The sequence below is a fragment of the Ostrea edulis genome, chromosome 9 (assembly GCF_947568905.1).
Source record: "Ostrea edulis chromosome 9, xbOstEdul1.1, whole genome shotgun sequence".
NCBI lineage: Eukaryota > Metazoa > Mollusca > Bivalvia > Ostreida > Ostreidae > Ostrea > Ostrea edulis.
Window position 1 is genome coordinate 3,607,929 of NC_079172.1, and position 26,070 is coordinate 3,633,998.

Genomic DNA, 26,070 nt, shown 5'->3' on the forward strand with positions numbered 1-26,070 from the left:
AAGCAAAATAGGTCACAAAAATTTATCTGGTTCCCGAGTCCACTATCATGTGCATAAAAGGTGCTATATGGACACTTTCATTACAATGTACATGAATTTTTTCCCAAACATAGCAAACAAGAGGCCCATGGGCCACATCGCTCACCTGAGTCACCTTGGCCCATAACTAAAGACTTTCCATATGCATTTGCATGTAAAACCTTAGTCCCTATTAGTCCCTGGCCCCAACCTACCCCTGGAGGCCATGATTTTTGGAAACTTGAACCTACACTATGTCAGAAAGCTTTCATGTAAATGTCAACTTCTTTGGCCCAATGGTTCTAGAGAAGAAGATTTTTAAAGATTTTTCCTATATTTGTATGTAAAACTTTGATCCCTCCTTGTGGCCCCATACTACCCCCAGAGGCCATGATATGAACAAACTTGAATCTGCACTATGTCAGGAAGCTTTCATGTAAATTTCAGCTCTTCTGGTCCAGTGGTTCTTCAGAACATTTTTAAATGACCCTACTCTATTTTTACCTTTTCTTGATTATCTACCCTTGGAAGGTGGCCTGGCCCTTTATTTTAACAATTTAGAATGTGATCCCTCACATATTCTAACAATTTTTTAGAGTTAGTCTCCCCCCTTTTTTGTTGTTGTTAGAATAATAAATTCCTATTGAGAATTTAGTATTTAGTATTTTAATCGATTACGTATGCCTAATGTTCACGTAATAATAATGTCCCAGCAGTACGACTTTTAACAAGTATGTATTTAGATCCGCCACTGTCTGCCTTATTATGACTTACGTCAAAACGTAGACATGACGTCACACATCATCTTAGCCTGCCTCCGTTAAACATTTCGCCTAAGGTGCACTAAATTTTGAAGCTAGGAGGCCACAAGATTAGGATGATATTCCGCTTAAGTTCACAATCATATTCCAAGGTGTGACTTGGCCAGATCTCAGCCATTTTTGACAAGGAACTTCTGGGATTGGCGTCAAAAAATTTTCCTTGTTAGAGGTTGAGATTTAGCTCGGATCATTTCCCGCACTCTAGTCATTAGAGCTCGCAGTACGAGCCAGCGCTCGCTACTAGAATGTTTGTCCCGAAAACCTCGCGAGATTTGTACTGTTTTCATTTTTTAAAATATTTTTGTGGTGGGTCTGGTTAGGTTTTTTTTTTAATTAGATGGGTCATTGTAAAATGAGTTTTATTAATTTGATGGGTCATGGGACAATTTTTAATTTTTTTTAATGGGTGCTTGGTATATACAAAAGGTGCCTCCCTACCCCCCCATGTATTTATTTCTGGATGATGTACACCTTTCTGATTTACCAATCACAAGAATACATCCATTTACATGTTCCTTAAAGGGAAAGGCAACCCAAAATATTTTTACATGATAAATGATAGCATTAATCATATGATAAAGATTTGTCATACAATTCTGTTGATATATGGCCTAGATAAACTTCAGGACTAATTTGAAAACGTCAAAAATTGAAATTCCCGCGATTTACAGGGGCTGCCATGATGTGGAACTCTTATGTATTCAAGACCAGAAAAATTGATAATTTTGACGTCACACTGTCTGTTCCAGTTTTGATGAGATTCTAAGATCATCCACAGGTGCTTGGGTTCAACTCGTGTAGCTTATTCGGAAGAGGGGGGGGGGGGGGGGGGGGGGGGGGGTCCTGAACCCAAGCACCTGTGAGGTCATCAAAGATGTGCATGTGGTAGATCTTATGAATAAATAGGTTGATGCCTTCCTGGCAAGCAGTTAATAATTACACTAATGCGAAGGGGAGATGTGAAGAAAAAAAATTCTCGAAATTCCCAACTCAACCAAGTCATTCGAAAAGAAAAGACTACGTAAACTGTGGATCCATCATTTGCGTAATGACAAGTTGAGGTTGTATGAAGAAACGTTTACCGTCTGCCTGTTCTGCAACTTGACTGAATGTCTTCTTTTCTCAATTTCTTCTTGCGAAAGAGCGGGCTCAAATCTATACAGCGCCAAACTTAACTGTTCGTGATTTGTCATGTTTACAGTGCTGCTGATGAAATAAACCGGAATAGATGGTGTGACGTCATAAATTAAACTTCAATGGCCACTCTCTTAGCGACGGGTAATTCAAAATACATGAAAGATTAATATTGATTTAATTGTTAAGCAAAGAGTTTTGTTGTAAAAGACTGTCAATTACGATATCAGTAAGTAATACTTAATTCATAAAAGCAACAATGTGGTTAGGGTTGCCTTTGCCTTTAAATCTAGGCCCTAATCCAGCCTTACTTAGCCATATTGATGAGATGCTGTAGAAGCTTGGTCCTGTCCCCTCCCTCTGCCCCGTCACACACACCCTTCTCCTGAATCTGCTGAATCTTCTGCAAGGCCACATTGACAATATGTCTTCTGAAGTCTGTATTCTCTCTCAGAATAGTCAAGTTTTCTGTTAAACTTGGCGCCGTTTCACTACATCATAAAATCACATTCAACATAAAATCAGTTCCAAATCATTTTGTGGCATGAAATTTGCTGTTGCTTTAGAGTTGTCAAAAGATAAGTTTGTCTCCTGTTTTTTCTTCTCAAATTATGATTTGAAATCATACATCTTTTTAAATACATATATAGTTCAGGACATACTGCCTAGGCTAACTTTTCTTTATAGTATGTCAAATTCTTAGGTCAAGGTCACAAGGTCAAAAACTTTGGTATGAAATATGAGAGCCCAATCACTCTTCATTCAAAAGTTATGAGGAGGGTTAAAGTTTCACACAGAACAAAAACAATATGCACCTCCAATCTTTGATACAGGGGCATTAAAAAAATATAAAAGTACACCTGTACAGCTGCCTGTGTCTGTTCGTGACCTGTGTAGTACCTGATAAGCGCCCGCAGGATTTCCGTGGTACTCCTGATAGATAGCAAGCTGAGAGCCGTCTTGTGTCCTGTTGGAACTTTGCCTTTCTTTCCCGCGGCAGAGCTAGCCTTCTCCTTCAGAACATCACTCAGTTTCTTGTAATTATCATACAGCTGTAAAGTTTGCCGCAAGCTAGACTCACTACAATTTATAATGGTTTTCACTATATATAGAATATCACACACAACCCACATAAAAAAATCCTACACCTCACAATTTACATATACATGTAAAATATGGTAGAAAAAACCCCCAAAAAACAAGATTACCAGCAGAAACAGTACATAATCTTATGTAGGGTGTTTTTCTGAAACCATTAGTTGTAAAACTTTACTTTAGGTAGTATTATCCATAATCAAGCTGCGATATACTTCTTTTGTATTGTATGAATAAAAAAGTCTTGGCTTAAAAACTGTGACAAGAGGTAGATGGACAAACCAAAAGCTCTTTGCAAAATATTTTCCCCAAATTGACTTAGCTTAACAACTTTTTTTTTTTTTTCAAATATCGAGGAAATTTTAAAATTGTTGGGAATTAAAATCCTTGCAATATGCACATCTTCAGTTGTTTATAACAGTCTTAGCTTGATTGATTGATCGATTGATGTTTTACGCTGTTTTGGCAATATTTCAGTCATTTTACAGCATCTTAGCTTGAAAACTGAGAATAGTTCAATGGACAAACCATGTATTGACTTTATAACATTTCCTTAAACACTGACTAAGCCCAACAAAAATCGAAGAAATCAAAATCCTTGCAACATATATATAATCAATACCATATAAATTCTCGGTAAAATAAGAAGGTCCTTACTTGAAAAATGCGGGACAGACAAATCAAGTACCCTCCAGGCAACATTAAATTTTTTAAAAAGTGGCAAAACTCCTGCAAGGGGGGTCGAAATGGATCAAATTTGCAACATGATCTAGAATGACCCACAAAAAATCTATACAACAAGTTTCAGCTTGATATGTGACAGAGAAAAAAAAATAGAAACAGAAACCCCACAACAAATAGACAAATGGATGGAGGGATGGGTGGATGGACATACAAACATCGCTGTATCATCACCATAATACATCCCATCAAACATAGACATCGCTGTATCATCACCATAATACATCCCATCAAACATAGACATCGCTGTATCATCACCATAATACATCCCATCAAATGACAAGCATATAAAAATTACCATTTTTATTCAATAGAAAATAGTTCCCACTCTGAAATTTATTTTCAAAATCTTATACCTGTACTGCCCAGTGTTGAAGGTATACTCCATCAGAGATTCATACATCCCCAGCACCAAGATGGAAAAAATGTTGTTCTTTGTTCCGACACTGGTGGCTAGTGAATAGTCTGCTGATTTATCCTGTAAATTTAATTTCAAATGTGTCATATAGGAAAAAAATGCATCAGAGTGAAAATCTGAATATATGTCTATAGGGTATGAATGCCCTGCCATGGTTGTTCAGAAAAGATCCCAACAAATCATTCAGAAATATAATGTTATGGTTATATATATTAAGGTTGTATGGAAGGTTGTGGTAAACAATTTAGTCAGAGATGTCTTGCTCTCCCCATGACGTATCACGTGAAATTACATGAAGAAATGATTAAATACAGAAATGATAAACATGCCATAAAGGGATCAACAGACCAACACTATATGTATAAAGGTAAAACGATTAAGTGCATCTTCATAAACCAGTCATGTACATTTATGTTAAATGTCAGGTAAAAGCGAATTCCATTTCGTTTCTTGTTTGAACTCGGAGATAAAGATTACAGTTTTAGAAGACACCAATGATTTCTTCTATGGACATGAAAAAGGAAATGTTATGAGGTTGGATCATAATTGCACAACATTCTAAGTGTATGGCTCACATATTAACATCTAACCAAATATTTATCATTCAGTAGTTTAAGACACTGAATCATAAATATATCTGTGGGATAAATCGGGTTACTGAGTTAATAAAGAAAATTTTATCCAAATTTTCAGACATTTTTCTATGTTAGATATATACCAGTTCAAAGTCCTCCATCTCAGACTTAATCATTCTGGTGACCAGAGAGTCCATCATGTCCTCCAGTTCCTGCTGAGTCTGGTTCGAGTCCTCCGTAACCGTGTCATCATGGTCACCATCCTGATGGCGACGAATATCGCTGACCTTGATCAGACAAAGCTGGATACAACAAATCAAGTGAGCCTACAAGATAAGCAACAGTATGTGTGTTATTACTGCTACACACTCAGACTACCCCTACAAGATAAGCAACAATATGTGTGTTATTACTGTTGCACACTCAGACTAACGTATATACTCGCCTACAAGTCGGATTTTTTGGAGTTAAATTTTGGTCCAAAACGCTATGTCCGACTTATAGGAGTGTCCTTGGAGGATTAGTATTTTCTGGACAGCGTAATGTATAGCCTCGTATTTTTAAACAACAAAAATATAGACGAAATAAACAAAAATAGTAACTGTTTAATTTGTTGAGAATAAAAAGTGAAATGTCGCTGTTATATCCCAAAATATTATTGGAACTCAGATAAATACATAAGAGTATTCATATGAAATTGATTTGTTGGGAAAAAATATCAAATATCTGCGAATTTCTCAAAATATTATTTGAAACACAGGTAAAAACATTAGAGCAGTGACTTGAAATTGTCAAACAATTCTTGAAAAAAAGTTAGACCGACTTATAAATGGGTCAATGGCAATTCCCTCCAAACCAACCTAAAAATTATACAACCGACTTATAGGTGAATCGACTTATAGGCGAGTATACACGGTATTGGTAGCAATTCCCCCCAATTTTTTTTTTTACAAATTTGAAAAACGAGCTTGTAAGGAATTCCTGGGGACACCCACATTTATCTCTTTTACATATTTACATGTACATTCCAACATGAGTTTGCTATGAAAAAATTTGCAAAAAGAAAAATATATCACATATTTGCATGAACTAGTTTTGTCTATTGCTGTCAACAGAACAAAGCAACACTATTCAATCATTACATAAATTAGTACTCGTGTCTTTTAACAATATAGATATAAAATATAAAACAATGGTGTTTTTGCACTTAAAATATAGAAAAAAAATCATAATCTAGAATTTGAAAGTCTACAAGAACATATATGGAGTGCTGTCAATTTTTAGAACTGCACATGAATTATAATTTAAAATGGAACTTCAAAATGCCACACTAAATAATATCGACATCACAATGCCAATTCAACCAATACTACTTTGAGAAAAACAGCCACTATTCCGAGACTGTTCCACCTCGTTAAAGGGGAAGGCAACCCAAAAATGTTTTACACAATAAATAATAGGATTAATTATATGATAAAAATTTGTCATATTATTCTGTTGATATACGGCTTAGATAAGCTTCAATACCGATCTGAAAACATTAAAAATTAAAATTCCCGCTATCTATAGAGGCTGCCATGATATGGAACTCTTTTGTATTCAAGACCACAAAAATCAATAATTTTGACATCACACATCTGTTCTGGTTTTGATGAAAGGTTGATGAGATTCTAAGATGTGTATGTGACATGGTAGATTGTACAAATAAATAGGTTGATGCCTTCCTGTCAAGCTGTTAATTGCACTAATGTGAAGGGGATATGTGAATTTCCCCCCCTGAAATTCCTGACCCAACCAAGTCACCTGAAAAGAAAAGACTATGTAAATTAGATCCAACATTTGCGTAATAGCAAGTTGAGGTTCAGGACATTTGTATGAAGAAACTTGTATCGTCTGCCTGGTCTGCAACTCGAATGAATGTCTTCTTTTCTCAATTCCCTCTTGCGAAAGAACGGGCTCAAATCTATACGGCTTCAAACATAACTGTTTGTGACTTTTCATCTTTACAATGCTGCTGATGAAATAAACCGGAACCGCCGGTGTGACGTCAAAAATTAGACTTCAATGGCCGCTCCGTTAGCGGAAGGTAATTCAAAATATATGATAGATTAATATTGATTTGATAGTTAAACAAAGATTTTTGTTGTTAAAGACTGTCAATTACGATATCAGTAAGTAATACTTTATTTATAAAAGCAACAATGTGGTTAGAGTTGCCTTTCCCTTTAACAAAAGCACTAATAATACACCCGTGAAAATGCTTACATAGGGTGTTTTTCTTAAGCCATAATTTGTAGAACTTTGCTTCAGGCATCATCACTCATGCTGACATACCTTCTTTGCATTGCATGAATAAAGGGTCCAAGCTTAAAACTGTGGCAGGAAGTAGATAGACAAACCAAGAGTTCTGTGAGTAAATATTCCCAAATTTGACAAAGTTCAACAACCTGTCAATATTTAAAACATCAAAGAAAACTGAAAATTATTGAGAATCAAAATCCTTGCACTATGCACATCTTCAAGTTATTTACAAAGACCTTAGCTTCTAAACTGGGAGAGGAGTTAAAAGGACAAAGCATGTCCTTTATTTAATATAATATTTCCTCAAAACTGACTAACTTCAACAACCTGTAATTCTATCAAAAATGAAAGGAAATCAAAATCCTTGCCACATTGCATGTCTTCCATACCCATACAAATACTCTGTAAAATAAGATCCTCACTTGAAAACTGTGGAAGGAAAACCAGACAAACCATGTACTCCATGTAATAATTCCTCAAAACTGACTAAGTTCAGTAACCTGTAATTTTCTTTAAAAATAAATAAATAAAAGGAAATCAAAATCCTTGCCACATGCACATCTTCAATACCTATACAAACTCTGTAAAACAAGATGGTCTTCACTTGAGAATTGTGGGAGGAGTTTGCCAGACAAATTATGTACCCTCCATGTAATAAAAATTTTCAAATAAAGGCGAAAAACTCCTGCAAGAGAGGCAGAAATGGATTAAGATTACAACATGATCTAAAGTGATCCGCAAAGAAGTTACATAGTAAGTTTCAGCTGTTATCAACCAAATGTACAGCAAGGAAATTCAACAATGGGTATGCTTAAAGCTCTTAGAGTTGAATGTGACATCATCTTATATAACCTACTTATGAAAGCATTGTTTTAGAATACAAAAATAGGAGAATTATGCTGTTCTAATTATCAATGAATACTACACCAATACATTAAATGATTTTGGTTTTACTGTTTTCCATCTTAAGACAGAAATCATGTAAATAATGATGATGTGCACATGCCCTTAACAGTCATTGATGACACACACACACCCCTCAATATACTAAACCTACAAACCAATGGTTCAGCCAGGTACATCTGGTCTCCCTGGGCCGTGATACAAAGATTTAACTTCACAGGAGGGTTTACATCTTCTGTTGGCTCATAATACTTTTTCAGCTGCAAGATAAAATGTTCAGTATTTATTACATATTGCTAAATCAACCAAATCTATCTTAAATTTGCACCACTTGAATTTTTGGTAAATACCTGATATAAGAGAATCTCTAAAACTGTCCCAAGAATTTGTGTATTTTTACACAAAGCTTCATATATCCCCTGCAAATATAAAACATGTACAAAGTCTGTAGGTGTAAAGTTTACTAAGGATTAAAACTTATGACCCCCAAATTTGGCATAATTTATGAATGAAATAAAAACCTGGCATGTTTTACAATCCTACATCAAAGTTACATGTAATACATCTCAGACATGAGAACCCTCCCTTACAATCCTACATCAAAGTTACATGTAATACATCTCAGTCACATCAACTCTCCCTTACAATCCTACATCAAAGTTACATGTAATACATCTCAGACACATCAACTCTCCCTTACAATCCTACATCAAAGTTACATGTAATACATCTCAGTCACATCAACTCTCCCTTACAATCCTACATCAAAGTTACATGTAATACATCTCAGTCACATCAACTCTCCCTAATAATCCTACATCAAAGTTACATGTAATACATCTCAGACACATCAACTCTCCCTTACAATCCTACATCAAAGTTACATGTAATACATCTCAGACACATCAACTCTCCCTTACAATCCTACATCAAAGTTACATGTAATACATCTCAGACATGAGAACCCTCCCTTACAATCCTACATCAAAGTTACATGTAATACATCTCAGACACATCAACTCTCCCTTACAATCCTACATCAAAGTTACATGTAATACATCTCAGACACATCAACTCTCCCTTACAATCCTACATCAAAGTTACATGTAATACATCTCAGACACGAGAACTCTCCATTACAATCCTACATCAAAGTTACATGTAATACATCTCAGACATGAGAACCCTCCCTTACAATCCTACATCAAAGTTACATGTAATACATCTCAGACATGAGAACCCTCCCTTACAATCCTACATCAAAGTTACATGTAATACATCTCAGACACATCAACTCTCCCTTACAATCCTACATCAAAGTTACATGTAATACATCTCAGACACATCAACTCTCCCAGTTTCCCCATGAGACTCACTTTATCAAAAGTCTCCCTTCCATCCATCAATACACAACTAAAATCCCAATATGGGAAATTATACACACCATAAGCCTCCACGCAATAGTCTAAAATAAAAATACAAGTCCATCTATTAATTGCTTAACTTCTACGTGTAGATTGGAAATTTTCTGTACCTGATAAAACATGAGTCTGACATCAGCTTGCTGAGTTAGAACACGACGAAGATTACCCATGACTTCTAAACACAGCGCTTCATTACTGGCAGGATTGTATCGAGTATGGACGTCAACTTGTACCTGTTAAAAATACAATATGCATGTTAAACAAAAACAACTCTGAATTTCATGAACAGTGAATTTATTTCTTACTAAAATAAGCGATGCATTAGTTCATCTTTCAGGCTCACAAAAAGTAACAATGAATTACAAGTACATACATGTATCTCACAACATCACCACGATACAGCATTATACATATATCTCACAACATCACCACGATACAGCATTATACATGTATCTCACAACATCACCACGATACAGCAATGTATCTCACAACATCACCACGATACAGCATTATACATATATCTCACAACATCACCACGATACAGCATTATACATGTATCTCACAACATCACCACGATACAGCGTATCACAACATCACCACGATACAGCATTATACATATATCTCACAACATCACCACGATACAGCATTATACATGTATCTCACAACATCACCACGATACAGCGTATCACAACATCACCACGATACAGCATTATACATATATCTCACATCACCACGATACAGCAATGTATATCACAACATCACCACGATACAGCATTATACATATATCTCACAACATCACCACGATACAGCATTATACATGTATCTTACAACATCACCATGATACAGCATTATACATGTATCTTACAACATCACCACGATACAGCAATGTATATCACAACATCACCACGATACAGCATTATACATGTATCTCACAACATCACCACGATACAGCATTGTATCTCACAACATCACCACGGTACAGCATTATACATGTATCTCACAACATCACCACGATACAGCATTATACATATATCTCACAACATCACCACGATACAGCAATGTATCTCACAACATCACCACGGTACAGCATTATACATGTATCTCACAACATCACCACGATACAGCATTATACATATATCTCACAACATCACCACGATACAGCAATGTATCTCACAACATCACCACGGTACAGCATTATACATGTATCTCACAACATCACCACGATACAGCATTATACATGTATTTCACAACATCACCACGATACAGCGTATCACAACATCACCACGATACAGCATTATACATGTATTTCACAACATCACCACGATACAGCATTATACATGTATCTCACAACATCACCACGATACAGCATTATACATATATCTCACAACATCACCACGATACAGCATATCACAACATCACCACAATACAGCATTATACATGTATCTCACAACATCACCACGATACAGCAATGTATCTCACAACATCACCACGGTACAGCATTATACATGTATCTCACAACATCACCACGATACAGCATTATACATGTATTTCACAACATCACCACGATACAGCGTATCACAACATCACCACGATACAGCATTATACATGTATCTCACAACATCACCACGATACAGCGTATCACAACATCACCACAATACAGCATTATACATGTATCTCACAACATCACCACGATACAGCAATGTATATCACAACATCACCACGATACAGCATTATACATATATCTCACAACATCACCACGATACAGCGTATCACAACATCACCACGATACAGCATTATACATGTATATCACAACATCACCACGATACAGCATTATACATGTATCTCACAACATCACCACGATACAGCATTATACATATATCTCACAACATCACCACGATACAGCATTATACATATATCTCACAACATCACCACAATACAGCATTATACATGTATCTCACAACATCACCACGATACAGCAATGTATATCACAACATCACCACGATACAGCATTATACATATATCTCACAACATCACCACGATACAGCGTATCACAACATCACCACGATACAGCATTATACATGTATATCACAACATCACCACGATACAGCATTATACATGTATATCACAACATCACCACGATACAGCATTATACATGTATCTCACAACATCACCACGATACAGCATTATACATATATCTCACAACATCACCACGATACAGCATTATACATATATCTCACAACATCACCACGATACAGCATTATACATGTATCTCACAACATCACCACGATACAGCATTATACATATATCTCACAACATCACCACGATACAGCGTATCACAACATCACCACGATACAGCATTATACATGTATCTCACAACATCACCACGATACAGCATTATACATGTATCTCACAACATCACCACAATACAGCAATGTATCTCACAACAACACCACGATACAGCATTATACATGTATCTCACAACAACACCACGATACAGCATTATACATATATCTCACAACATCACCACGATACAGCATTATACATGTATCTCACAACATCACCACGATACAGCATTATACATATATCTCACAACATCACCACGATACAGCATTATACATGTATCTCACAACATCACCACGATACAGCATTATACATATATCTCACAACATCACCACGATACAGCATTATACATGTATCTCACAACATCACCATGATACAGCATTATACATGTATCTCACAACATCACCACAATACAGCATTATACATATATCTCACAACATCACCACAATACAGCATTATACATGTATCTCACAACATCACCATGATACAGCGTATCACAACATCACCACGATACAGCATTATACATGTATCTCACAACATCACCACGATACAGCATTATACATATATCTCACAACATCACCACGATACAGCATTATACATGTATCTCACAACATCACCATGATACAGCATTATACATATATCTCACAACATCACCATGATACAGCATTATACATGTATCTTACAACATCACCACGATACAGCATTATACATGTATCTCACAACATCACCACGATACAGCATTATACATGTATCTTACAACATCACCATGATACAGCAATGTATATCACAACATCACCACGATACAGCATTATACATATATCTCACAACAACACCACAATACAGCATTATACATGTATCTCACAACATCACCACGATACAGCATTATACATGTATCTTACAACATCACCACGATACAGCAATGTATCTCACAACATCACCATGATACAGCATTATACATGTATCTTACAACATCACCACGATACAGCAATGTATCTCACAACATCACCACGATACAGCATTATACATGTATCTTACAACATCACCACGATACAGCATTATACATGTATCTTACAACATCACCACGATACAGCAATGTATATCACAACATCACCACGATACAGCATTATACATATATCTCACAACAACACCACAATACAGCATTATACATGTATCTCACAACATCACCACGATACAGCATTATACATGTATCTTACAACATCACCACGATACAGCAATGTATATCACAACATCACCACGATACAGCATTATACATATATCTCACAACATCACCACGATACAGCAATGTATCTCACAACATCACCACGGTACAGCATTATACATGTATCTCACAACATCACCACGATACAGCAATGTATCTCACAACATCACCACGATACAGCATTATACATGTATTTCACAACATCACCACGATACAGCGTATCACAACATCACCACGATACAGCATTATACATGTATCTCACAACATCACCACGATACAGCATTATACATGTATCTCACAACATCACCACGATACAGCATTATACATATATCTCACAACATCACCACGATACAGCAATGTATCTCACAACATCACCACGGTACAGCATTATACATGTATCTCACAACATCACCACGATACAGCAATGTATCTCACAACATCACCACGATACAGCATTATACATGTATTTCACAACATCACCACGATACAGCGTATCACAACATCACCACGATACAGCATTATACATGTATTTCACAACATCACCACGATACAGCAATGTATATCACAACATCACCACGATACAGCATTATACATATATCTCACAACATCACCACGATACAGCATTATACATGTATCTTACAACATCACCATGATACAGCATTATACATGTATCTTACAACATCACCACGATACAGCAATGTATATCACAACATCACCACGATACAGCATTATACATGTATCTCACAACATCACCACGATACAGCATTGTATCTCACAACATCACCACGGTACAGCATTATACATGTATCTCACAACATCACCACGATACAGCATTATACATATATCTCACAACATCACCACGATACAGCAATGTATCTCACAACATCACCACGGTACAGCATTATACATGTATCTCACAACATCACCACGATACAGCATTATACATATATCTCACAACATCACCACGATACAGCAATGTATCTCACAACATCACCACGGTACAGCATTATACATGTATCTCACAACATCACCACGATACAGCATTATACATGTATTTCACAACATCACCACGATACAGCGTATCACAACATCACCACGATACAGCATTATACATGTATTTCACAACATCACCACGATACAGCATTATACATGTATCTCACAACATCACCACGATACAGCGTATCACAACATCACCACAATACAGCATTATACATGTATCTCACAACATCACCACGATACAGCAATGTATATCACAACATCACCACGATACAGCATTATACATATATCTCACAACATCACCACGATACAGCGTATCACATCACCACGATACAGCATTATACATGTATATCACAACATCACCACGATACAGCATTATACATGTATCTCACAACATCACCACGATACAGCATTATACATATATCTCACAACATCACCACGATACAGCATTATACATATATCTCACAACATCACCACAATACAGCATTATACATGTATCTCACAACATCACCACGATACAGCAATGTATATCACAACATCACCACGATACAGCATTATACATATATCTCACAACATCACCACGATACAGCGTATCACAACATCACCACGATACAGCATTATACATGTATCTCACAACATCACCACGATACAGCATTATACATATATCTCACAACATCACCACGATACAGCATTATACATGTATCTCACAACATCACCACGATACAGCATTATACATGTATCTCACAACATCACCACGATACAGCGTATCACAACATCACCACGATACAGCATTATACATATATCTCACAACATCACCACGATACAGCAATGTATATCACAACATCACCACGATACAGCATTATACATGTATCTCACAACATCACCACGATACAGCATTATACATATATCTCACAACATCACCACGATACAGCAATGTATCTCACAACAACACCACGATACAGCATTATACATGTATCTCACAACACCATGATACAGCATTATACATGTATCTCACAACATCACCACAATACAGCAATGTATCTCACAACACCACGATACAGCATTATACATGTATCTCACAACAACACCACGATACAGCATTATACATGTATCTCACAACATCACCACGATACAGCATTATACATGTATCTTACAACATCACCACGATACAGCAATGTATATCACAACATCACCACGATACAGCATTATACATATATCTCACAACATCACCACGATACAGCAATGTATCTCACAACATCACCACGGTACAGCATTATACATGTATCTCACAACATCACCACGATACAGCAATGTATCTCACAACATCACCACGATACAGCATTATACATGTATTTCACAACATCACCACGATACAGCGTATCACAACATCACCACGATACAGCATTATACATGTATCTCACAACATCACCACGATACAGCATTATACATGTATCTTACAACATCACCACGATACAGCATTATACATGTATCTCACAACATCACCACGATACAGCGTATCACAACATCACCACGATACAGCATTATACATGTATCTCACAACATCACCATGATACAGCATTATACATGTATCTCACAACATCACCACGATACAGCAATGTATCTCACAACATCACCACGGTACAGCATTATACATGTATCTCACAACATCACCACGATACAGCATTATACATGTATTTCACAACATCACCACGATACAGCAATGTATCTCACAACAACACCACGATACAGCATTATACATATATCTCACAACATCACCACGGTACAGCATTATACATATATCTCACAACATCACCACGATACAGCATTATACATGTATCTCACAACATCACCACGATACAGCATTATACATATATCTCACAACATCACCACGGTACAGCAATGTATATCACAACATCACCACGATACAGCATTATACATGTATTTCACAACATCACCACGATACAGCATTATACATGTATCTCACAACATCACCACGATACAGCATTATACATGTATCTCACAACATCACCACGATACAGCATTATACATGTATTTCACAACATCACCACGATACAGCAATGTATATCACAACATCACCACGATACAGCATTATACATGTATCTCACAACATCACCACGATACAGCATTATACATATATCTCACAACATCACCACGATACAGCGTATCACAACATCACCACGATACAGCATTATACATGTATCTCACAACATCACCATGATACAGCATTATACATGTATCTCACAACATCACCACGATACAGCATTATACATATATCTCACAACATCACCACGATACAGCATTATACATATATCTCACAACATCACCACGATACAGCATTATACATGTATCTCACAACATCACCACGATACAGCATTATACATGTATCTCACAACATCACCACGATACAGCATTATACATATATCTCACAACATCACCATGATACAGCATTATACATGTATCTCACAACATCACCACGATACAGCATTATACATATATCTCACAACATCACCACGATACAGCATTATACATGTATCTCACAACATCACCACGATACAGCATTATACATGTATCTCACAACATCACCACGATACAGCGTATCACAACATCACCACAATACAGCATTATACATATATCTCACAACATCACCACGATACAGCATTATACATGTACTTCCTCTCATGCAAAATAAATATTCACTCTTTGGAATACTACATTTTTGGGGACTATCTTTTGGTGGTAAAAATTAAAAATCATTGCATTCATAATTTCTGAATCACCTTCTTCATTTACTTTCCATTTCCTAAATCCTAAACTAATCAAGTACACAAGTAATCCAGGACCAAGTATTCCACTGCTCTAGTATTAATTAATCATAGGAACTAGCTCTTTTACTGGTCTGGTATCAATTATAAGGACTATGTCTTTTACTGGTAAGGTGAAGACAATGAACAGTGATCAATCTCATCTCCTATAAGGAATACAAAATCAAGAGTTGGGCAAACACAGATCCCTGTATACACCCGAAGTGGGATAAGGTGCTAAGGAGGAGCAAGCATTGCCTCTCGACCAGTCATACATGCCATGAGCCTTATATCTTGATCAGGTAAACGGAGTAATCCATAATCAAAATCAGTGTCTAAAGAACTGATCTAGTATTAATTACAAGGACTACAGTGGATGTCTTTCACTGGTCTAGTGGCAAGAAAGAACCATGTCATTAACTGGTCTGGTATCAATTAAAGTCAAGGACTATATAATTTACTGGTCTAGAAATAATTGAAAGGACTATCTCACTGACTGAATTAATACCATATATGGACTATGTCATCAGCTTTTCTGGTATCAATTTTAAAGGTCCATGTCATCCATTAGTATAATTTCAAATATGCTTTCCAATGGTCTAGAAACAAGAACATGTCTGTCAATGGTTTAGTTTCAAGTTATTCATGATTAGTGTATCAAGAGAGAGCTAATCATCAACGTGTTTAAGGTATCAAGAAAAATATCATTAACTAGTCTAGAATCAAGGACTGTCATTAACTAATCTACAATCAAATAAGGACTATGTTATCCACCAGTCTAGTACCAAGTAAGGACTATTTCATGGGGTATCTAATTCATACTTGTGCTACTTTAAGACATTTGCATTGTTTCATGCTCAACTACTTTGAAATCACAGAGGAAAAAAATCAAGATCATGTATATAAAAAAAAAAAAAAAAAGATATGCACAGAATATCATTAAATATAAGGTACGTGTGCACTAGCTGTATTGTAGCAGTACCTTGTAACTATTGACACTCAGCAAAACATGCCATACAACACATAATGTAACTGAAGATTATGTGTACTAATCTCAAAGCTCAACAATCCTACATCTACACTACTAGTCTGTAGAATCACAATCCTACATCTACACTACTGGTCTGTAGAATCAAACAATCCTACATCTACACTACTGGTCTGTAGAATCAAACAATCCTACATCTACACTACTGGTCTGTAGAATCAAACAATCCTACATCTACACTACTGGTCTGTAGAATCAAACAATCCTACATCTACACTACTGGTCTGTAGAATCAAACAATCCTACATCTACACTACTGGTCTGTAGAATCAAACAATCCTACATCTACACTACTGGTCTGTAGAATCAAACAATCCTACATCTACACTACTAGTCTGTAGAATCAAAATCTTACATCTACACTACTGGTCTGTAGAATCAAACAATCCTACATCTACACTACTAGTCTGTAGAATCAAAATCTTACATCTACACTACTGGTCTGTAGAATCAAACAATCCTACATCTACACTACTGGTCTGTAGAATCAAACAATCTTACATCTACACTACTGGTCTGTAGAATCAAACAATCCTACATCTACACTACTGGTCTGTAGAATCAAACAATCCTACATCTACACTACTGGTCTGTAGAATCAAACAATCCTACATCTACACTACTGGTCTGTAGAATCAAACAATCCTACATCTACACTACTGGTCTGTTAGCTGCAATAATGTAGCCCTCTCTGATTTTTTTTCTTTTTTTTTTTTTTTAGGGAGAGGGCTACAACTCCTTAGGATCTCCGTAATGGTGCAAATGCGGGAGTGATTCACTCCCGCAACATTTGCGCTCATTCTAAACATTTCCTGACTTTCTTTACGTAAATAAAATGATATTCTATGTTTCTTAGTCAATATATAAATTTACAACCTGCAACTTTAGATTTGTGAGGCTCTATTCTACCGTTTTCAACAATTTCGATAAATTCCAATTTCTCGATTCATATTTGTGCGCCATGCTTGATGTACTGAAGTTTCAACTTCCGGTTGTCAAGTCATTTGCATATGCCATATAAGGTAGTATTTACATCAATGGACAAGTATGGAGGCGAAAGCTATTTCGTCGGTATTGAAAAGGTTTGAATTTAATATCAAGTTAAAAACCGAACAGCAGAGTGTAAATTCTTTCTGCAACAATATGATTTTCCTTTCTTTGTCAAAGTGGCTCGAGTAACTACATTTTCGCGCTGATTGTCAATGTTTAGGCTTTTCATTAGATCCACCTACGAGATCTCGCGATAACAAGCATGGCGGAGCAGATGAAGAATTTTGCATGCTGTACATTATATTTAATGAAAAACACCTTTATTAGACATGCCCGAGCACAAAGTTGGTACTCCTTTTGGTGTAAACAACATTTGGGACTAATACACAGAGTTTATTATCGGTTATTCATAAAATTATTTTGCACCATTACGGAGATCCTATGGAATTGTAGCCCTATCCCGAAAACGTCAGAATAAAAAAAAAATTGGATAGGGCTACATTATTGCAGCTACTGGTCTGTAGAATCAAACAATCTTACATCTACACTACTGGTCTGTAGAATCAAACAATCCTACATCTACACTACTGGTCTGTAGAATCAAACAATCCTACATCTACACTACTGGTCTGTAGAATCAAACAATCCTACATCTACACTACTGGTCTGTAGAATCAAACAATCCTACATCTACACTACTGGTCTGTAGAATCAAACAATCCTACATCTACACTACTGGTCTGTAGAATCAAACAATCCTACATCTACACTACTGGTCTGTAGAATCAAACAATCCTACATCTACACTACTGGTCTGTAGAATCAAACAATCCTACATCTACACTACTGGTCTGTTAGCTGCAATAATGTAGCCCTCTCTGATTTTTTTTCTTTTTTTTTTTTTTTAGGGAGAGGGCTACAACTCCTTAGGATCTCCGTAATGGTGCAAATGCGGGAGTGATTCACTCCCGCAACATTTGCGCTCATTCTAAACATTTCCTGACTTTCTTTACGTAAATAAAATGATATTCTATGTTTCTTAGTCAATATATAAATTTACAACCTGCAACTTTAGATTTGTGAGGCTCTATTCTACCGTTTTCAACAATTTCGATAAATTCCAATTTCTCGATTCATATTTGTGCGCCATGCTTGATGTACTGAAGTTTCAACTTCCGGTTGTCAAGTCATTTGCATATGCCATATAAGGTAGTATTTACATCAATGGACAAGTATGGAGGCGAAAGCTATTTCGTCGGTATTGAAAAGGTTTGAATTTAATATCAAGTTAAAAACCGAACAGCAGAGTGTAAATTCTTTCTGCAACAATATGATTTTCCTTTCTTTGTCAAAGTGGCTCGAGTAACTACATTTTCGCGCTGATTGTCAATGTTTAGGCTTTTCATTAGATCCACCTACGAGATCTCGCGATAACAAGCATGGCGGAGCAGATGAAGAATTTTGCATGCTGTACATTATATTTAATGAAAAACACCTTTATTAGACATGCCCGAGCACAAAGTTGGTACTCCTTTTGGTGTAAACAACATTTGGGACTAATACACAGAGTTTATTATCGGTTATTCATAAAATTATTTTGCACCATTACGGAGATCCTATGGAATTGTAGCCCTATCCCGAAAACGTCAGAATAAAAAAAAAATTGGATAGGGCTACATTATTGCAGCTACTGGTCTGTAGAATCAAACAATCTTACATCTACACTACTGGTCTGTAGAATCAAACAATCCTACATCTACACTACTGGTCTGTAGAATCAAACAATCCTACATCTACACTACTGGTCTGTAGAATCAAACAATCCTACATCTACACTACTGGTCTGTAGAATCAAACAATCCTACATCTACACTACTGGTCTGTAGAATCAAACAATCTTACATCTACACTACTGGTCTGTAGAATCAAACAATCCTACATCTACACTACTGGTCTGTAGAATCAAACAATCCTACATCTACACTACTGGTCTGTAGAATCAAACAATCCTACATCTACACTACTGGTCTGTAGAATCAAACAATCCTACATCTACACTACTAGTCTGTAGAATCAAACAATCCTACATCTACACTACTGGTCTGTAGAATCAAACAATCCTACATCTACACTACTGGTCTGTAGAATCACAATCCTACATCTACACTACTGGTCTGTAGAATCAAAGTCCTACATCTACACTACTAGTCTGTAGAATCAAAATGCCTAGAGGTGTACAGGACAAACCTCGGAGAGTTTCATGATCTTCTCCATCTAACAACACAGTGCAAATTGAAATAAAAGCATAAGGTATACTTGGTTTTTTTTTAAATGCACTTCAATAAATTTACAAGTAATAATTTACAAGTGATAAGTAGTCAGTACAGAAGCCAATATTTATAAGTAGTCAGTACAGAAAAGCTGATCACCATGGCAGAGTTACCTGACTTGAAGAGAAGGACTGACTAGCCTGACTTGAGGGCAATCCACCAAGAATACGAAAATTTTTGAGGAACATCAAGAACCCATACACGCCTATCTTCCTGGAATCCAGCTGCCTAAAAAGAGAGCATACACAATCTGTATACTTCTGTTGATACAACCTTCCAGTTTCCTACAAGTCCTCCCATCTTTTGTCAGAGCTTGACTTCAAAATGAGATTACCTGGAGAACATGGCTTTCCTCAGGACCAGGATGAGTGAATCTCTCAGAGACATACTGAGTTTCAGCAGTGGGTGGATGGCCTTCAGTAACTCCTCTGCAGTGGAGGGCAGCAGGAAGGCCAGATAGTCAAACACCTCACGTACCTTGGTGGAGGACTCCAGGAGTCTCTGTGGGGCCGACATAACTGTGCTGGAGAGCAGCTCTACAGTAAACAAATTCTGCTTCACGATCTACTGGACAGTTATCATGCGAAACATTTACAAATCTCTTTCTAAAAATATATTAATATACATGTACCTAAGTAATGACTGACAGGTGATGTTGCCTTGGTAACAACCCTATTGAAAATCTGCTCCAAAATTTCAGCTCTCACCAAGTCATGTGTCTGCAAATGTACATATAATAATAACATTTAAATAAAATACAGTGAATTAACCAAGTGTCATGGATTTGTCAGATACTAAGAACATTTAAATAAAATACTGTGATTTAACCAAGTGTCATGGATTTGTCAGATACTAAGAACATTTAAATAAAATACAGTGAAATAACCAAGTGTCATGGATTTGTCAGATACTAAAGTTTTGCATTCAATGTACTGAAGTATCTGTAGGAACAAAAGTCATGCTTCAACAATAATTGACTTCTGTGGCATATAAACCATATAAATAACAAAAACAGGTATTCAACAACAAACAAGAGGTACTGTGAGCAATTCTCACTAAGAATACCCCCCCCCCTTACCCCAATCTCCCAAAGGGGGTTGTTAATACAGTAGGTATGAATTACACCTTTCCCGAGTGTAAAAAAGAAAGGGCTTGACATAACCTTGGATAGTCTCTTATCTAAGGAGAAATGGATAAGAGATGAAATTAAATGTGCATTTGATTATGATCTTGGCTTTGAAGGGGGACTTTTCTTTAAGGATATATAACACACCCCATTGGATGGCAGGCGAACAGGTTAATAAGATATAGGACATTTGTACGCAACTGACATATAGGAAAGTTGTCGAAGTTTATTTCAGTGAGAGATTACATACCAAAGTAAGTATAATTATATAAGTATAATCAACTGCTTCCAAGGGATGGCTGCTGATATGAAGAAATGGTCACTGTAGTGTGTGGGCATTATATCTACATCTAGTGCACTTTCATGTCCAGTGCACTTGACCTTTGACCTTCTGACCCCAAATTTGATAGGGAACATCTTCGTCCCATGGGTAGTCCATATGTATGATATGGTGACTGTAGGTGGAAAGGATAACTTAAAGCCCGGAAACCATTGCACCTACAGATGGACAACCCCATTCCAGTATACACCCACCCATCCCCACAACTTTGTTGCAGGAGGGGGGTATAAAAATGAAAACAAATGATAATTAAATAATTTATTTTGGTATCATTAAAACCAAAAAAGAAAAAAACAAACAAAAAAACCCACATATTTCGAAACTTGCATTAAAGGGACTGATTCACTATTTCCCCAAAATTTTGTTTTTCACTTTTAATGGTCAATATCTACTGTCTAATGTGTTTAAAAGATTTCCCATAAAAATTAAGGTTAAACATTACCATAGGAGTTCATTTAAGAGAATTTATTATTTGTTTTGTAAACGAAGATTGCAGTATGTTATTGTTTACGAAATTTTCAAAAGAAATGAATATTGATCTAAGTTTATCATATCTTTCACATTTCAAGCATTCTTTGGGTAAAAAGTGTCATCTAAAAGTTAGAATTTGTGACTATGCAAAATTAAGATGCTTTACATAACAAAATTAATATTCCACTGCTTTGTTTGTAGACATTAAAAGACTCGAGTCTTTGATTACATGACACAGATTTAAGGCTAAAATATTGCTTTATTTTTGCATTCAGAAGGTCAAAATTTTGGCTCTCAACATTAAATGAATTATATCTTTAATGTTTAACATCAAAATGAAAAATATATTTTTAAAAAATCGTGAACCAGTCCCTTTAATTCACACCAATGCCTTTACCACACAAATTCTAGAACAGAGGCGATCTTTACAAGCACTCATCAGTCTTACTTTGAATGTGTGTAGAAGGATCTTGCTTCCCAGCATGCAGGTGGAGTGGGTTGGGCCGTTCTGAACGCTCCCAGTCTCTATGCGACCAAATGCTCCCTTGGGGCCACAGGCATCCATCAAACCAAACCCCAGCTGGACAAGGCCTTGTATCACATGATCCCAGCCATGTTTACTGTTATTGATGAAAAAGCTTGTTTTAATATAAATCATATGTAAATGTTTTTATTCTAGATATAATACGAAATATTTAATCTTAACTATGTTACATACTTTTAATTGTGCAATTATTCTGACAGAACACTAAATCTGCCTGACAGAGTACTAAATCTACCTGTTTTGTATGGTTGACAGAACACTAAATCTTCCCTTGTTTTGTATGGTTTACAGAACACTAAATCTTCCCTTGTTTTGTATGGTTGACAGAACACTAAATCTTCCCTTGTTTTGTATGGTTGACAGAACACTAAATCTACCTGTTTTGTATGGTTGACAGAACACTAAATCTACCTGTTTTGTATGGTTGACAGAACACTAAATCTACCTGTTTTGTATGGTTGACAGAACACTAGATCTTCCCTTGTTTTGTATGGTTGACAGAACACTAAATCTACCTGTTTTGTATGATTGACAGAACACTAAATCTACCTGTTTTGTATGGTTGACAGAACACTAGATCTTCCCTTGTTTTGTATGGTTGACAGAACACTAGATCTTCCCTTGTTTTGTATGGTTGACAGAACACTAAATCTACCTGTTTTGTATGGTTGACAGAACACTAGATCTTCCCTTGTTTTGTATGGTTGACAGAACACTAAACCTACCTGTTTTGTATGGTTGATAGAACACTATCTTGTACTTCACAAGAGTCTGGAACCATCTCCCTCACCCACTTGGACTGTTTCTGTTTCTCACTGTCTTTAAAATTCTTAATTACTGTAGCCTTTAGCAAATCAAATATCTGAAAAAGATCAGCCACAGTATTAACCGCCTCACAACTAATATAGAGAGAATATAGAAGCATGATGTCGTATAACACAGTATTAACCGCCTCACAACTAATATAGAGAGAATATAGAAGCATGATAGCGTATAACACAGTATTAACAGCCTCACAACTAATATAGAGAGAATATAGAAGCATGATGTCGTATAACACAGTATTAACTGCCTCACAACTAATATACAGAGAATATAGAAGCATGATAGCGTATAACACAGTATTAATCGCCTCACAACTAATATAGAGAGAATATAGAAGCATGTCGTATAACACAGTATTAACCGCCTCACAACTAATATACAGAGAATATAGAAGCATGATGTCGTATAACACAGTATTAACAGCCTCACAACTAATATAGCGAGAATATAGAAGCATGTCGTATAACACAGTATTAATCGCCTCACAACTAATATTGAGAGAATATAGAAGCATGATGTCGTATAACACAGTATTAACCGCCTCACAACTAATATAGCGAGAATATAGAAGCATGATGTCGTATAACACAGTATTAACTGCCTCACAACTAATATACAGAGAATATAGAAGCATGATAGCGTATAACACAGTATTAACAGCCTCACAACTAATATAGAGAGAATTTAGAAGCATGATGTCGTATAACCAGGGATGTGACTGAATTCCTCAGAAATCAGAGGAAAACTGATCAAAAAGGGAGGAAAACACCTCACCCTGCCTGGAAAAATATCATTTTCTGCCACTTTAGATCAAATCCAGAGTGTTTAATTTTTTCGGAAATTGAACAAATCAGAGGATTTCCTCTGAAAAGAATTGACATGGTCCAACTTGCCATATGACTATATAAATACATGAACCCGCCAAATATTAAGATTATCAAAACACATGCAGTCACAGTGAAATTGATGATGTGGTCACAGTGTAACACATGTAAGTGGTCACTTCGGCAGCTAAGTTTGTACTGTTGGCTGTAAGTGGTCACTACGGCAGCTAAGTTTGTACTGTTGGCTGTCCCTCTATGAGGTGTAATTAGTAACAAAGCAGGAACATTTCATGAATAGACATGTATAACATTCACTTTGGGCTGTCACAGAAATAACACTGTATGTGTCTGTCGATTGACATTTTTAGTGATTGAGCTGTCACAGAATTAACACTGTATGTGAGTGTCAACTGACATTTTTAGTGATTGGGCTGCCACAGAATTAACACTGTATGTGAGTGTCGATTGACATTTTTAGTAATTAGGCTGTCACAGAATTAAAACTGTGTGTGTCAGTTCACATTTTTTAGTGATTGAGCTGTCACAGAATTAACACTGTATGTTGATGATATTTTTAGTGATTGGGCTCTCACAGAATTAACACTGTATGTGTGTGTCGATTTTAATTATGCATTGTGGAGGTAATTCAATTTTTTCTATATTGGTGTAGCGTGCAAAAATTAGAATAGTGCATGGTTGGTATTAAAAGCAATTAAAATCAAATGCGGATGTTTACTGATTTCGTACATCATTCTCACTTCCTGC

At 36.2% G+C, this 26,070-nt stretch overlaps 1 protein-coding gene across 2 annotated transcripts in view; it reads right to left on the reverse strand.

Moving 5' to 3' along the window:
* LOC125659308 (Fanconi anemia group I protein-like) overlaps positions 1 to 26,070 on the reverse strand; it is a 52,827-nt gene that overhangs the window by 13,925 nt on the left and 12,832 nt on the right. For both annotated transcript variants that reach the window (XM_056148252.1, XM_056148251.1), the window contains exons 11-22: positions 24,382 to 24,518; positions 23,561 to 23,732; positions 21,807 to 21,894; positions 21,510 to 21,711; positions 21,289 to 21,403; positions 9,541 to 9,663; positions 8,357 to 8,425; positions 8,165 to 8,266; positions 4,946 to 5,128; positions 4,166 to 4,287; positions 2,874 to 3,053; positions 2,285 to 2,464 (exon numbers count right to left, since the gene is read on the reverse strand). In XM_056148252.1, coding sequence (XP_056004227.1) covers positions 2,285 to 2,464; positions 2,874 to 3,053; positions 4,166 to 4,287; positions 4,946 to 5,128; positions 8,165 to 8,266; positions 8,357 to 8,425; positions 9,541 to 9,663; positions 21,289 to 21,403; positions 21,510 to 21,711; positions 21,807 to 21,894; positions 23,561 to 23,732; positions 24,382 to 24,518 — 1,673 coding nt within the window. The remainder of the gene's footprint in view (positions 1 to 2,284; positions 2,465 to 2,873; positions 3,054 to 4,165; positions 4,288 to 4,945; positions 5,129 to 8,164; positions 8,267 to 8,356; positions 8,426 to 9,540; positions 9,664 to 21,288; positions 21,404 to 21,509; positions 21,712 to 21,806; positions 21,895 to 23,560; positions 23,733 to 24,381; positions 24,519 to 26,070) is intronic.